Source organism: Petromyzon marinus, chromosome 14 (genome assembly GCF_048934315.1).
Source record: "Petromyzon marinus isolate PM22_M1 ecotype Great Lakes invasive population chromosome 14, UKy_Petmar_22M1.pri1.0, whole genome shotgun sequence".
Lineage (NCBI taxonomy): Eukaryota > Metazoa > Chordata > Hyperoartia > Petromyzontiformes > Petromyzontidae > Petromyzon > Petromyzon marinus.
The window spans coordinates 5,015,438-5,031,580 of record NC_133680.1 but is presented as its reverse complement, the minus strand read 5'-3'; the positions used below and the strand labels follow the sequence as shown (position 1 = coordinate 5,031,580).

The 16,143-nt window shown below is 46.6% G+C and overlaps 1 protein-coding gene across 4 annotated transcripts in view; it reads right to left on the bottom strand.

Moving 5' to 3' along the window:
* Nucleotides 1-1,328: 1,328 nt before the first annotated feature.
* Nucleotides 1,329-16,143, bottom strand: part of LOC116942400 (monocarboxylate transporter 5-like) — a 28,601-nt gene continuing 13,786 nt past the window's right edge. For 2 of the 4 annotated variants that reach the window (XM_032954281.2, XM_032954279.2), the window contains exons 7-8: nt 9,939-10,032; nt 3,582-3,881 (exon numbers count right to left, since the gene is read on the bottom strand). In XM_032954281.2, the coding sequence (XP_032810172.1) occupies nt 3,658-3,881; nt 9,939-10,032 (318 nt within the window). In that variant the 3' untranslated portion in view covers nt 3,582-3,657. Of the gene's footprint in view, nt 3,882-6,862; nt 8,900-9,938; nt 10,033-16,143 lie in introns of those variants that run through there. The other 2 variants (XM_032954280.2, XM_076067041.1) reach the window with 2 other exon arrangements.

Here is a 16,143-nt window from a genome sequence, read left to right as displayed (position 1 = left end):
GGTTGGAAATAAATATGTGACAAGGGATTTTTTTGTTGCACAAGCTTAAAGAATACACTCCAAAGGTGTGAAGGAATACACCACAACACGTTTCATTGTTCATGGTGTACTAGGAACACAGTTGTGTTTCAAAGGAAGACAAAGGATATGTTCCAAACTTATTAAACAATAACATTTGTTCTCCCCAATCGGAAGGTTTTTTGTTGTTGTTGTTGTTGAGATTCGCGATGTAGAGACGACTCCCAAAACGTCCTTTAAAAACTCAACACTTGCACGCCTGCTCGCAGTGTCAAAACGATTATCACGTGAAAAGAAGCAAAAAACACACATCTTAGTCGGAGACGTATTTAAACGAACAACCATTAAAAATAATAGATTTCAGTCCCGTGAGCCAGCTTTGACTGAGGTCGTTTGTGTTTCACTTTCTTCCCGAACCTTGCGCAAAAAAAGAGGCCAATCACTTATTAGCAGCGCGTGGGTTTCTGCGCGGTGGAACTGCACGGCCCTCCGATGCGTTTGCGCTGCGCCTCGATCTGCCCGAGGTCCGACGCTTCGCTCCACCACAACCCCAGTGGTCTTCGTTCGGTCTCTGCTCACTCTGCAAGGCTGCCGGTGCGCTGAGCGGCGTCTGGGGGAGGGTGGGGTGGTAAGAGATTCCTCGCTCGCTGCTTCCGCAGACGATACTCATTGAGCGATGGGAAAAGGCCCCCTTAAATGTATGTGCGTGTAAACATGTTACGAACTTCTTTCGCACCGTACGTAGCCAACCATGCTAATCAGAGGTGCGGGAAAACCGTCTGTGCTAAAATGGCGTTACGAAATGCAGTGTGAATGTTGTGTGCTTCTTTCGCGCTGTACGTAGCCAACGGTGCTAATCGGAGTGCAGTGTCCCCAGAGTGCAGGGCATGAGTTCGAGCTGTTGCCTCCATGACTGAGTGGCACTTGTATTTTTGGGACACAGGTTGTACCGCATCGCGCGATAATTGACTGACACATTCATTAGCTACGGCCGTGGTTGCAAACCGCTGCTGGATGAAGGCCTCCCCTAGCCATAGCCATCTCTCGCGATCGGGCGACGTGATAGTGATCCACCCAGCACCTGCATACGATCTGATTTAATCGCTCCATCACCTTGCCGGGTGCCTCTTGGAAAACGCTCAACTCCATGATTTTCCACTTCGTCATTATTCTTGAACATCTGTCATTACGCTTTCAAGTGACATGTCCTGCCCAGCTCTGTGCATTCCTAACAGGAGGAAAACCCTCAGGAGGGCCTTTAAAAAACAGGACAGCTGTTCCTTGTAAATATGACCCACTCTCGAACAACATGGTTATAATAGATGTTTTATTTTTAATTGTTTAAACAATAACATATATTTTATCGATAAAAATAATACTAAGTATAAAATGCGTGTGGCGTACATGAGTTTTTCTTCCAGAACTTTTTTTTTGTATCGGTTACAACCGCTAATCTGAGTTACAGAGCCACCTTGTGGTAGCTGGAAATCGACATTCTGCGCTGTGATTTGACCGTTAAAGAGAAGAAAAATAGAAGGTGATGAACAATGAATGATCATGAACACGTTGGCTGAACAATACATACCTTTTTTTCATCCTTATTAGTCCATATTTTTCAATTCACCCTTTGTGAAAATGACAATTAAAGTCGTGGAATTTGTAAATACCAAGGAAATATTGCCCTCTGATTGAAGGGTATCCTTGAAAGTGAATTGACTTCATTGCGTGACCACCTGAGGGGAGATGATCCGATAAAAACAAACTATCGTATGTGGATTCGCATGCACCGGCCCTCCGGTAATGTCGTCGCATCGTGCCGTGTGTTGTTTAAGCACGATGTCCGACGTTTCGCTGCACGTGCCGAGAGCTTTTTTTGGGAGGTTCAATTGAATTCGCTCCACGTAAGTTCGCGGCATCACACTAAACAACATACACACTTGAATTGAGTTCTCTCCGTGTAAGTTCACGACATCACGCTAAACAACATACACACTTGAATTGAGTTATCTCCGTCTAAGTTCACGACATCACACTAAACAACATACACACTTGAATTGAGTTCTCTCCGTGTAATCTCACAGCATCACACTAAACAACATACACACCGCGGTACAACCCGACATCTCGCCAGGCGGCTCTGCAGCGCAACCACTAAAATTGACGCAGTGGATTTTCGACGTGTCAATGCGGTTGTTTGTTGTTGTAATGCAGTCTATCTACGTGGGTTACCAATCTTAATTTGAAGCTTTCGTGACTGCAGGAATCCATACTCTTTGGTTCTTTCGGTAAAGTCACGTAGGTATAAAATAAAATAAATCACGACGTTTCGGGCGCAACGCACCTGATGACGGACGCTTGTGTTGCGCCCGAAACGTCGTGATTTATTTTATACCTACGTGACTTTAGCGAAAGAACGAAAGAGTGTGGGTTGTCAAGTTTTAACAGGAAGCGCCTCCATTATTATTGTCATGCATTGTGATCATGTTTTTGTAAGTCTTTTTTTGTTTGAACGCGTGCATTCGCTTCATACATAGCTGCCTACAACTAATGCGCCTGATCCCACCGGATCACAGAAGCTATGCAGCGGTAGAAGCCGGATCATGGTTGGATGGGCCACCACCACCATGTGTAGCACAGGTGCTATAGGCTGCTGCGGGGCTACGTTGTCGGCAGAGCAGAGTGCGGCAACATACATTGTTGCACCGTGCCGTGCTCCAACTACTATGCTCCCTTCTATAAATGTTGAACTTCTTTCGGACCATACAAAGCCAACGGTGCTAATCGGAGGTACCTTAATCGGCCTACACTGACCACCGTGGTGAAGTATGATGAAATAATCCCGACAATGAGCACAACTCTCATTCAGCAGTGAACCGACTAAAGGACTATGTATTAACCATATCTTCTAGATAATAAGACACATCATTTGCCCCTGTATTTTAAAGCAAAAAGCTGACGCGCGTCTTATAATAAAGTTTATTTGTGTGTGTGTGTGTGTGACCAGATTTGTAAAACTAGATTCACCCTGGGCACAAGAAGATGCATCTCACTTTCCGGAGCGTCTTATAATACAGAGAATATGGTAAGTGCACAATCCGGCTTTATTATGCATATCGAGCGTTGCTTAATGGTCACCATCAGCCATCGTCAATCCACTGCTGGATGAGTGCCTCCCCTAGCCATTGCCATTGGTCAAAATCCTGCCATGTAATGTAGGTAAATGGAGTAAAAGCAAATACAACCATGACTGCTTTTTTGTCTCGACATAAGAAGTAAAAAGTGAGATGTTAGTCACATCTGTCTATTGGCTTTCCAGATCAACATTATTCGGCAGCATTTATTCAAGCAAGCAAACTCTCGACCCGGTTCCGAACACCTTCTGAGTCTCATCAGCAGGGTCAGGCTTTCAAAACAAATGGCTGCTCGGTTACTGGATTCCACTGGCAAGAGTACTCGATATTAACTATGGGAATCTGTAACAAAAAAAAACTGCTATATTGCATACAAACTCATGTTGCCGTGTTGTGGAGTATTGTGGGTGACGTTGAGTATATTTTCCAGGGTGGATGGGGGTGTGGGGGGGTGGGGGGGGAGGTCTATGTTTCTGCGCAGCCCCTGCCATTGCTCTTTGTTGCATTTTCATCCACGTGACGTCGGGGGACCGGATCCGGGCAGAGGGCCCAGCGACTCCCCGCTGAGGCCGGGAACCGGTGAGCCGGTCCCCAGGGGCCTCGCGGTGTCGTGGTGCCGGGCGCGAGCCTGAGCCAGCGGCTCCAGGAGCAGGGGCACGGCCGCGATGAGGTAGCACGTGCCCGCCAGGAAGAAGGAAGAGTCGTACGTGTGCGTGATGTCGTACAGCCAGCCTGCACGACGGCGGGGAGAGAGCAGAGTCACGAGAGGGCCACGGACGGATTTGGGTATCTTGGCTCCTGGGACAGCCGGAGCAGAGATGACCCTTGACCCTTGACCCTGCCCCCTTCTCCCACCCCACCTACCCAAAGACAAAGACCCACCCGCCTAGAGCCCGAACAGACTGTTGGGACAAGTGCTTTTAGCGAACACCTATGAAGGCTGGCACGGCAGACGATGGGGGGGGGGGGGGGGGGGGGGTGGTGGCCAGCATCACGCCCGGCTGCCTTTTTCTCCCCAGTGGCGATGTTTATACATGGCACCAGTTACAAATTTGAAGCTGAGTCGAACTAGTGGAGGCCCAGGACTGGGACCGGTTCAGATAATGGTCACCGGTGTTGGCCGTGAGTGAGAATCGAACTCGGGTTCGTAGCGCAGTGCCGTGACACGTACAGAGTGAGTGGTGGAGTTAGCCATAAGCGAAGTGAGCAAAAGCTCAGAGCCCCCAAGCAATTCATGACAAAATAGGCCGCGTAAAATATCAGATCAAGTCCATGAACACAACAAGCTGACTGACGTGTAATAAAAAAAAATGTCATCTCTATGTTCCATAATATAGGTTTTCTGGGTTAGATCGCGTCAATATAAATGTATCGGTAAACCCATCACCACCCGACACAACCAATTAGTTTAGGTTTGTCACTTAAACAGAACGTGACAATTCGTTACTAGTTCAGCACAACGGTGTGTTGGAGAGCAAATCCACAACATTTACAATCTGAGTATGACGCTTCGCCAGTAATTACAATTAGCATCATCAGACGACAGCCAGATTTGGTTGCAAAAGCCCAAGTGTGTAACTGACCAACATCCCTATGTAGTCTGCATCTCTCTTTTCGCATCTCACTACATCTATGTGTTTGTCTACATTTATTTTATCTCACTACATCATTACCTCTTGTTACTCTCCCTTCTGTCATTTCACGGGTTTTTTTAACGTTGAAAGGGGGTTCCGCCAAAAATATTTCCTGCTCAGTGCCCCCCCCCCCCCCCCCACGTGGGCTAGCACTACTATTGCAGACACGTGCACACGAATTCTCAAACGGTTGCTACCGGTACACACTGCAGGCATATTGTTTTTATTAAACTTATAATATGATCAGATAACACTACTTTCTTTAACAAAAATCGAAATATATTATTTAAAATAATATGTATATATTAAAATATGAATATATATACTATTTGGTTCTTTCGGTAAAGTCACGTAGAAAGAAATTAAATGAAATAATAATAGAATACGACGTTTCGATTGCAACACAAGCAACCATCATCAGCTACAAGTGAATGAGAAAACAAACATAGTGAACTTAGAAATATAATGCAATACAACACAGAGAGTCGGCCAACACAAGTCAACACCCCACCTGGTTGATTACGTTCTTCCAAAGATTGCTAAATTTGAGAGAGAGACAAAACACAGACACGGAGACACACACAGACAACCACACAAGCAGAGAGAGAGACTCACACAGAGACAAGCAGAGACACACACAAATATATATAATTTCAATATATTACAAAACATCTAAAATATATTTAAAATATTTAAGTTTTTACATGGGAGATCTTGTGTAAGTTTTGGGCCCTGGAAAAAAAATGTTCCATTTGTTCCTCTGCATACATTGGGCCCGGCCTCCGGGCACAGCCGTTAATTCTGTCCCCCAATTCGTCCTCACGGAGTATCGTGTTTGAAGGTTCACACTGTACGTCGGCTCGTGTTTTGGGTTCGGCCGAATGGTTTTTCAGTGGGCGTGCGAAGACAGCGCACAGCAGTGCCTTGCGAGACGCCATGCTCCTGGCTTCAGCCACAACAAAGTTTGCCGGTTTGAGGACCAAAACAATAAAAACCCGTAAACTGCGCGCCGAAGTAATACGAGATCATCCGCAGCACCACAGTGTAAGGTTAAACAAACCCCGAGAGGACGACCCCTCATCGCTACACCTCCACGGTGGAGATGGAGAGTGATGACATCGGCTCAAGTGCAGGAGCGAGAGTGGATTGTGGCATTGCGGGCCCAACGTGCAGTGGCGACCGAGTGGGGAGGCTGTCATCCAGCGGTGGATTGACCGCGGCTGATGATGGTGATGACCATAGGGAGGATAGGTGGCTGGACACAGGAAGTTGCGGAGAGTAAATCAGACGTCTCCGTATTCCCCGCGTAGAAGGCTTGATGGCTCCGAGTTGATCAGCAAATGTTTCTCTGTTCGTGTCGAGGTTGGTGAGTGGGCCAAGGAGATGGCTTCAGGAGAAGTCAGATGAATATCTGAAATGCTGGCAGTGAATGATCGCAGAGAGCAGTGGCCTTCTACATTGCCAAGGGTGGTGAAAATAATTTGGTGTCGTAATAGTCGTCCGTGCGTTTTACCCAGGACAATTCCACCAAGTCTCAAGCCTCTGGCAGTAAGGCCCTGCGGTGATTATATTCTGCTAAGGGGCCGTCCATAAATGACGTCACGCGAGTTTGGACGATTTTTGACCCCCCGCCCTTCGTCACGACGTCACAAAAAGTCAACCCCCCGCCTCAAATATGACGTCACAAAGCTCTGCCCCCCCCCCCCCCCAAATAAAACATGCTTCAAATCGCTTTAAACTATTGCCATTGTAGTGCGTATTTAATGTGGCGCTGCACTCTGATGTTGTAGGAGAAAACATTTATTAAAAAGTATATTTAATTAAGTAGAACGTATTCTTGGTTCTTTCGGTAAAGGCACCTAGAAGGGAAACAACGTAACTTTACCGAAAGAACCAAGAATATGAATCCCTGCAGTCACGAAAGCTTTAAATCAAAATTTAAGTAGAACGTGTTGTCTATATTTATTTAAAGTTGCGCATTTTGATGTGACGTCACATTTCTCACCTCCCCCCTCGTCATCGTCACACATCGTCACAAATGTCTGACCCCCCCACCCCCCCCCCAGGTGCGTGACGTAATTTATGGACGGCCCCTAAATTCCGTCAATGGGTATTTGACGTGAAAGTAAATCATGATTATTTTTTATACCGTTGCTACTTTTCAGCCCGAGCCGACAACGCCCATTATTCCCAGGGAGTCTCCCATCCAATACTAACCAGACTCGAGCGCGCATAGCTTCTGAGATCCGACAAATTTTGGGCACATTCAGGGCGATTCGGTCTTTGGCAAACGTCTGTAAGACGTGAATGTCAAAACAGATGTGGGCCAAAGGGGCCAAGGTGATACGCCTGCTGCACAGGTGATGTCGCATCAGCGGTGTCGTGTGACATCGCTGACGCACTAAAAAAAAACAAAGACAAAGATCCCCCGTAAAGCCTTAACAGAACGTTGGGGCAAGTGCTGTTAGCGAGGAGCACCCATGAAGGCCGGCACGGTACACGAGGAGGGTGGGTGGCCAGCACCGCGCCCGACCGCCTTTGTGACGTCAAATCAGCGGTGTCGTGTGACGTCTCTCACTCACGGACACACGGGGCCAGTGGCGTGGCTGTCGAGTGTGCAGGCGGTGAAACTGCACCGGAACCCACAAGCCGGAAGGGCCCCAGCGCCGGGGGTTCACAAAGAGTAGGGGGAGAAGTTGAACAGGGGCGGGCGGGGGGGGGGTTAAATTTAATCCATTGCACCGATGGCCCATGCCGAACCACCGCCCGACATGCCACTGCGTTGCGGCATTGCCTGTCCCATTGCAATTTTTTGAGCTCAAGATCTCCGATCGTTGTTTTACCCGGCTGCGGGCCATGGGGTTGGCGCTGACAGCCACGAAGTTCCTCTCGGTTATTCACGGTGGGCGATGACCGCTACTTTATGTCGGGTGGAACATGCATCTCCTCTGACACTCGAAGAGACTCATCAAGCAGTGAACCAGCGTGGCTGGGGAAATAAGAGCCGTCCATCACGCGTTCGTTCATCTCTACGACAGTGCTGCTGTTGTTGCATACCACTGACAGTTATTTTTTTAAGATAATGGCTGCAAACAATGTTGCTTTGTGGAACTCCTCCAATCAATCAATGTGCAGAGGCTGCACGTAACGTCTGACTCTGCGTTCCCTCTAAATCTTGGATACTTTCGTCTTCAGGAGCCTTATGAAATGTGTGTCACAAGTTTTACCTTCACTCTGCTGTCGCTGTAATCTAATGAAGGCGCAATTTTGTTCTTGTCAAGAGAAGTTCATCCGTTGTATTGGAGCATGCCTGCCTTCCAGCACGCATTCGTGCCCGACAGCTCACAAAATAAAATAAATATTCTCAGCTATAGTTGCTAAGCATTTGAAGCACAATGCATATTACAATGTACACGCATTGTAATATATGCTAAGAATCCATAAGTCTTCAATCCGAATGTGTTGATCTGTAAGAGCAGACTTTGGCGGTTAGGTGTTAACTATGCAAACGCTTAGAGATCTGGCAGAAGGAAGGAAGCTTCGGCGAGGTGACATCAACGGCATTGGATGTGATGACCTCTTGACCTTGTACATGTAGGGCAGTGTTTTTCATTGCAAGGCCCTCGGGCCACTGGTGGCCCCCTGGTGGCCTTTGGTGCGGCCCCTGACAATAGACAACACGTGACAACACTCCCCACCATCATCGTGCTGCCATCAAACCCCAAATGGTGTCAAATGTGTGGCGGCCCCTCACACTGATGATGTCTTATCGGCGAAAGTGGCCCCCTCTGACGTAGAGTATTTAGAAAATCTCATCATGTGTTGTGGCTATCTTCTTCTATCGCATGGCCATCGCAACAGGATCCGTAAAACACTGGACATGTGTGAAAAAGTGCTTCATAGCTCATCGGATTTCTCCAGTATTCATAAATATTCTGATACCTGAACCGATCCTGTAGGCTCCCCCTTCACACCAATTGGCACTGACCAGCATGATGACGTATGGTCACACAAACCCTATGACTGACAAAAACGGAGGGTGCCATTATCTTACCCGATAGCGCAGGGCTTCGCAACTGGTGTACTGCAGCAAAGTCTCAGATGTGCCGTGGTATTCTCGAAATTATAGGAAAAGAAATAGGGTTACTGCAAGCGTGTATGATGAACTTATTTTGCACCGTACGTAGCCAACCGTGCTAATCGGAGTTGCCGGGGGAAAGACAACAAACTAAACAGTAAAAGCAGTTCTAAAGAAATGAGTTTTCAATCCAGATTATTTAAAAGTGCACAGCTCCAGGGGGCTTCCTATTATCGGAAGGAAGAGCGTTCCAGACGGCTGCAGAAGGGCACCTGAAAACGCCGCGAGCGATGCGGTGACCGTCACCGTTCGCAAGCGAGAGCACACGAACTCTCTTCGTGCCGTTCAGTGGCCGATCCGAGCGCCGCGCCCAAGCTCCCATTGGTCGTGGCGCGCTACGACAGACGGCCGTCAGCCCCCACCCCCGGCACACGTGTGGAGCGAGCAAGGCATTGTGGATTCTCTCTCAGTCGCAACGCCCCCCCCACCCACCCAGCTGGGCCCACAGTGAGGTTTTGGTTCGGCGTGTTCCGCGAAGAGCGAGCGAGCTCGGAAGCAGTGGGTGCCGTGGGATGAACATTCGTTGAGAAGCGCCGCAGTTGTGGACTGACAAAAGGGCTCTAGATTCATCGCTCATGCGTTTTATAAACACCGATCAGCACAGTTGGCTACGGACGGTGCGAAATAAAAGAAAGCTGTCCCTGATGTGGACGAATCAGTTTCAAACACAGTGCATATATAATTATCAGAGTATTCTTTTTGTTTGCATGTTCACCACAAGTACGTGTGGTTAATGCAGACAATATTCATTGAAAAAAAGGATTCTGTTTGGTGTTTTAACATCTTACCACCTGTTTTATTGCCAGAAAGGGTAAAAACCTATTGTTATATTGCAAAACAAGTTCAACATACAATAATAAAAACGTGTAATATCTTGCTCTCTTCCTGAAAGGAGAATATAAAACACTTTGTTGTTTCACCCAGCGGTCTTTTGCCACGATTACAAAGTTTTTCCCTTTGTTTATTGCGCCGGCCCAGGTCCCTCTAGCGAGGGTGGCTGCGATGTTCGGTCGGTACCTGCAGTGGGGGGCCCCATGAGGCAGCCAAAGCCCACGAAGAACATCGAGAGGCCGAAGGCGCTGCGAACCCTCTGCACGCCCAGCAGGTCCACCTGACGGAGGAGACACAGACGAACCCGCGATCACCGTCATCATCATCACCATCGTCAATTATTCTTTAACTGCTGGCGGGATTGAGGCATCCCCAAACCGGCTTGCTCACTGTGCTGGGATTCCAATTGTCGTTTTGTTGTTGTTCCAATAAGGTTATTGTTCTTCTTGCTCGTGACCTGCCACATATGCAGTGATCTAGAAGCATGCCTTGAGATGATTTAGATGTCTTCTTTGGTTCTTTCGGTAAAGTCACGTAGAATGAGAATAAAATAATAAAATAAAACGAAAAAATTCTCACGACGTTTCGGCCACAACACAAGTGGCCTTCTTCAGGTGAAAGGGACAGACCTGTTGGGACGATTGAGCTTCAAAGGGACAGACCTGTTGGGACGACAGAGCTTCGAAGCTCTGTCGTCCCAACAGGTCTGTCCCTTTCACCTGAAGAAGGCCACTTGTGTTGTGGCCAAAACGTCGTGAGAATTTTATTGTTTTATTTTATTATTTTATTCTCATTCTACGTAACTTTACCGAAAGAACCAAAGAAGATGAATCCTTTCAGTCACGAAAGCTTAAAATCGAAAATTATTTAGATGCTTTTGAGGGTTTAACGGCACATTCTCGGATTTCACGTAGGCCTCGGCAAGGTAAGGTAAAAGGTAAAAACAACGAGCCTACCTTTACCCTACCTTTAACCTTACCACAATACAATCACTCTACCCTTCCTTTTACCCTTCAACAGGTAAGGTAAAAGGTTAAAAGCAACGAGCCTACCTTTACCCTACCTTTTACCCTTACTCCATACAAAGTACCCGATTACAGGGTAATGACTGGGGTACTACTACATATGAAAAAAGGTTTATAACAGGTAAATACTAGGTAAAGCGCTTTATTCATATAGAATACTCTCGATGATTACAAATTTACACGCTTTCTTTAAACTCACTGTCTGTTGTTGTTGTCGTTGTTGTATCCTCAAATCTTGTAACGCAATTGTAACCCACTTCCCAATGTGGTATCGACTGCAAACTTGGTATACTTATTTCATACTGATGACAATACTATATTCTATCATTAAAAATTAAAAATATATATTTGTAAACATTATTTTTTATGTTATGTTTCGGCTTGCGTCTAATTGTCCACTGTCAACTTATGTTGGCTGTAATTGCCCACGGCCCCTTACGTTGTGGTAAGCTTCGGGGCCACTTCCTGGAGTCGTGGAGTTCTGCCATTACTCGTAGATTTCATAACAGCGTGTTTTTAAAAAAGTTTGTTTTAATACTACTTATTAAATGGAGGCCACGGACTGCGCCACGGAGCTTTTAGCGGTAAACAAGGTACCGTATTTACCGGATAATACTTCGCGCTACCTTTACCCTACCGGGTAATTCTTCCCAGCTACCTTTACCCTACTACCCTTTACCTTTTACCCCTTGGCATGTCGACACCTTTACCCTTTACCTTCACCCTTTTACCCGGTAAAAACGGTAAATTACCTTACCTTGCCGAGGCCTAGTTTCACGACACATTTATATATTTACGCGATCTTACCCAAAAGACCTGTATTATGGATGATTTTGCTGCTAAAAAATTCCACGTGAAAATCCACTTCGTTGAGCTATCATTTGTGGCCAGGTCACAGCTGAAAAAGAAGCTGATAGCTCAGTGGGCTTCACCTGGTAAGATAAGAAATAGTTTCGTTTTATTAGCATATTTTTTAAAGCGATGTGTTCCCATTTCCTGTACTTTGCACTCATATCGTGTGTTTGTGCTGCTTGTTGTTACAACGTTCTGACCTGCTCCTACTGGACATCTGTGATAAAGAGCTTTATAGCTCATTTGATTCCTCCAGTCTCAATACAGATTCTGATTCTGTAGATTATCAACGTTCATTTTTTAAATCTCTCTTCAACCATCGTTGCCCACGAAGCCACCTCTCTTGTAATATTGTAACCAAATCTTTAACCATAAGCTGAGTAATATAAAACACGACACATTGGTCAACAACACCTTGGCATTAGTAGGGATAATATATATAATAAGTGGCCAATTTTTCTCGAAATGTCGCCTATTTTATATTTTTCCGATTGTTGAGTTGTTGCTGTTGTTGTTTGTGCTTGTGCACCACTGCCAATGCAGTATCACCAAATAATCTGTCGAACTTTAGTGGAGCACTTTTTAAATCACCAAACGAGATGAATATCCCATCTAGTGTCATGTTGGGGAATTTAGTAATAAAAAACAAAATGATGCAAATTCGATATGACAATGTTTCCACGTCCTCGAAATAAAATATTTCCCAATCCTATACACTTTGTCGACCGCTGCCATTTAAATGACTAAATAAACTACGCGAGACATTGCATCATTATTGTTTGATAGTTATGATCATCGGGACACGTGTTGTAAAAAAAACAATAACAAGAAAATCGCAGCAAGCGTTGCCACTCGTGGACGCTTTCGAGAAACAAATGACACTTTGTAAAACGGTAACGTTGCTGAACACACATGAGAACGGACATACATTGGTTTGAATAAGCCGAGTTAGTTCTCTTAAAGTACTCGTTGGAGTTGCCCGCTCGTTTGAGGTCGCTTAAAAACGAGTAGAGCTATTTCTCATCACGGGTGTTCCATCCAAACCTGTCAACCCCTGATCAGTGCCCTACCTTATTACCTACCAATTCAGGCCTTATTGGTCACCCCGTGCCCTTATAAATCTCAACGTTCATCCTACCAAGTCCCATCATTGGTGTTAGTTAGACTTTTAACCCTTATTATTATAGTAAGACTTGTTTAAAACTTATTTAAGATTTTAGATTCCTATATGTTGAATGTATGCACCATCCTGCCAAAGTAAATTCCGTGTCGGTGTGAACTTTCATGGCGAATAAAACCCTTTCTAATTTCTGATTCTGAAACAGCTGTACGCCGTACGGACCTGCAAACTCAATTTCCCACTACAAGAATACGGGCTAAACCGTGATGGGTTGACACAGTAGGTGGCCTGCACTCTGTTGTTGTCTCGTCACCCTGGGACGACGCCGCTTGTTTCCACTAGGGGGACGCGAACATTCACCAAAAGCAGCAGGGCACTTTCGAGCAAGCACTGCGTGACGCAGGCTTGTTGGACAAGCCCCCATCGCTCGCCATGTGCTCACGGCCAAGTTGCATGCAATGCAGTCGCATCGCACACGCACTCGCCAACGTATGGACAGCACATTCGAGTCCACGCGAACACACAGAGCACATGCAAACACATCACACACACACACGCGCAAAGATCCCCCGAATAGCCTTAACAAACTGTTGTGGCAAGTGCTGTTAGCGAGTAGCACCTATGAAGGCCGGCACGGCACACGAAGGGTGTGGGTGGCCAACACCACGCCCGGCCGCCTTTGTCTCCCCGGTGGCGATGTTTACTACACACCGCACCAGGTACTCATTTGAAGCCGAGTCGACCTAGGGTAGGCCTATGACCGGTTCAGGTAATCGTCACACTGGTGTTGGCCGTGAGCAGGAATCGAACTGAGGCTCGCGGGCAAACACACAACCAGCGGGACCCGACTGGGCAATGAACCCATTGTGGCCCACTCGACGGAGCCAGCATCTGGAAGCAATGTTCTTCCTCCCCGCGAGCAGGGCTTCTTGTTCCCACGGTAGATGCTTCTATTTCGTCCTGTATTCAACAATTACTTTTTTTTTACATTACAAGGGAAAAATCTGTTCGGTTAAGTGAAGATAGCTTTGTTTAACACGTAGGCTTTCGCGACCAATATTATTGGGTTAGATCGCGTTATTTATAAATGTGTCGTAACCCTCCACCACCCGACACGGCCAATCAGCAGAAAAAGTGTCCCGTTGACAAAAGACAAATAGTTCACTACTTTAGCCCACCGGTGTGTTGAAGAGTGAATCCACAACATTTACAGTTTGAGTACGACGTTTCGCTGGTAATTACATCCAGCATCATCGGGCAATTCGCCAGAATGGCCAGAATACGCATGACCTCACAGTCCGACCATACTACGCTGCATTCAAGGCAATTACTCCGCTGGTGTATATCGTGCATGGCAATCATCGCTCCCTACTGCGAACATTTGGCAGGACACACTGAGTCCTGAGACTCGGGTAATACTGGTAGGAACGAAGTTGTAAACTGAGTGTACCAGCCTGCAATAGATTAATGTGTCCGTCCGTCCGTCCCCTTTCAATACTTTAACGAAGTGAAATCTCGTGCTGTTGGGTGTAAAATCAGCAATAGACAGCGCAGAGACTTGTCCTACCAGCCCACCCTGCAGGGACCTGTGAATGATAAACAATACCACGCGTGTTAACCCTCCACAACCACTTGGGAATGTGACACTGGGCAACGTACGCCACCTGCTGATAGGTTGAGCACCACTTTGCCACCGAGTTGTTTCCGTCTCTCGTGTGATTCTCAGTTACGCTTGTGCAAACAATAATCATCATTGTAAAAATGATGTCGACACATTGTCTATCCAGGAAAGCCTCAGTGACTCGCGACTCTCCGCGCCAATTGGGTCATTGGAATATATGAGCTCTTCCGATAACGGGAGTTTATCACGCGGGAGGAAATCAGAGTTCCCATAGAGATAAAAGACAACACGTGCAGCTGGATGACAATGCTCCCACCTCCTGGTCTCCTTGTAGGCCTAAACTAAACTATTCATTTTTTTTCATAGTACCAAGTAAGACCCACTAAGCTATATAGCTATTTTTTTCAGAAGCAACTTAGATATCACAAATGCTAGCTCAAGGAAGTGGCTTATCACGTGGAAATTTATAGCAGCCAAATACTCTAAGTGCACGTTGATTCTAAATGTGTGGGGGTGGGGGGGGGGGGTAAACCGGAGGACCCGGATAAATATTCACACCACCACGGGGAGAGGAAGAAGAAAACTCCAAATACACAGCAGGCGCCATGGTCGACATCGAACCCACGACCTCCTGCACGCCAGGCGAGAGAGTTAACATCTCCTAGCCACCGTGGCGCCCCAATGCTTATGCCTGTAACACCTGGATGATAAGCCCTGCGGGGTACCCATCCAGGTACTAACCAGGCTCTGTCAGTGTGGGATCGATTTGAAAAGCTTCATAACACTGGGTTTATTATTATCATTAATAAACCAGAGTACCCATAGTAAACTCACCAGGCTAAATTGTGGGGTTGACGCTCAGCACTTTTGGGCCTCAGTGTTGTATCTTCAAAGTGGCGCTCACAATTGGCAATTGGCCCACAGCGTTCACAAACTCCGAGAAGGCGATTTTAAGAAATGCTCAGGGGCGGCCGGAAAACATGTCAGTCGCCGTGTCTTGTTGGTGCCCCCTTATCTCTTCCGCTCCCATAATTCCGCCACACCTGCTAAGAATAATTTCATGGGCCGTGTCGATATCACGCAATCTAGCCCGGTGGCCCATTGCGCCGTGTTTAAACGCCTGTCCGCTATCGCGCTATTAAATCTCTCTCGTGCTCGGAAAGGTTATTTCTATACACGGTCTGCCATTGATTGTGTGCGTCGGGCACCTGTTACATGTTGTTTGTAGTCGTGTGAGAGACATCGATTATTTTTATATATCCACATTATTGCTACTAAGTATTCACCTGTACGGTCATTTTTTTCAATTCCACCAATCGACGAGGGCCTCTCCGATCCGTGCGGATCGCGCGGGTAGATTTGACCCCATGTATACATATAATGGCTGTACATCGACGCGTACCCGCACCTTCGATTCGCACGGTTGGCTGCGTACGGCGCCAAAGAAGTGCAACATACACACGTACTCTGCGTAGGTTTCGAGAGTGCAGCCACGATTGAGTGATTAGTGTGGCAATTGGCAGCATTTCCTTCGCTGGTAAATCCCGTGCGATGAATGGTGCTTGTGTGCGAGGTTAGGGGATGGAGTGCATTTTAACAAGGCTGCTCAAGGAATGTATTTAATCAGCTTGGCAAAAAAACAAGCATGCGCATTTTACATTTCATCTTTACAAAAAGTGAGATTTTGTAATTGATAAAGCGCCCGATTGTGCGAGAGTTGCATCACTTGCACATACTTGCCTCTCAAGATGTTTTTTATTTGATAGTCAATAG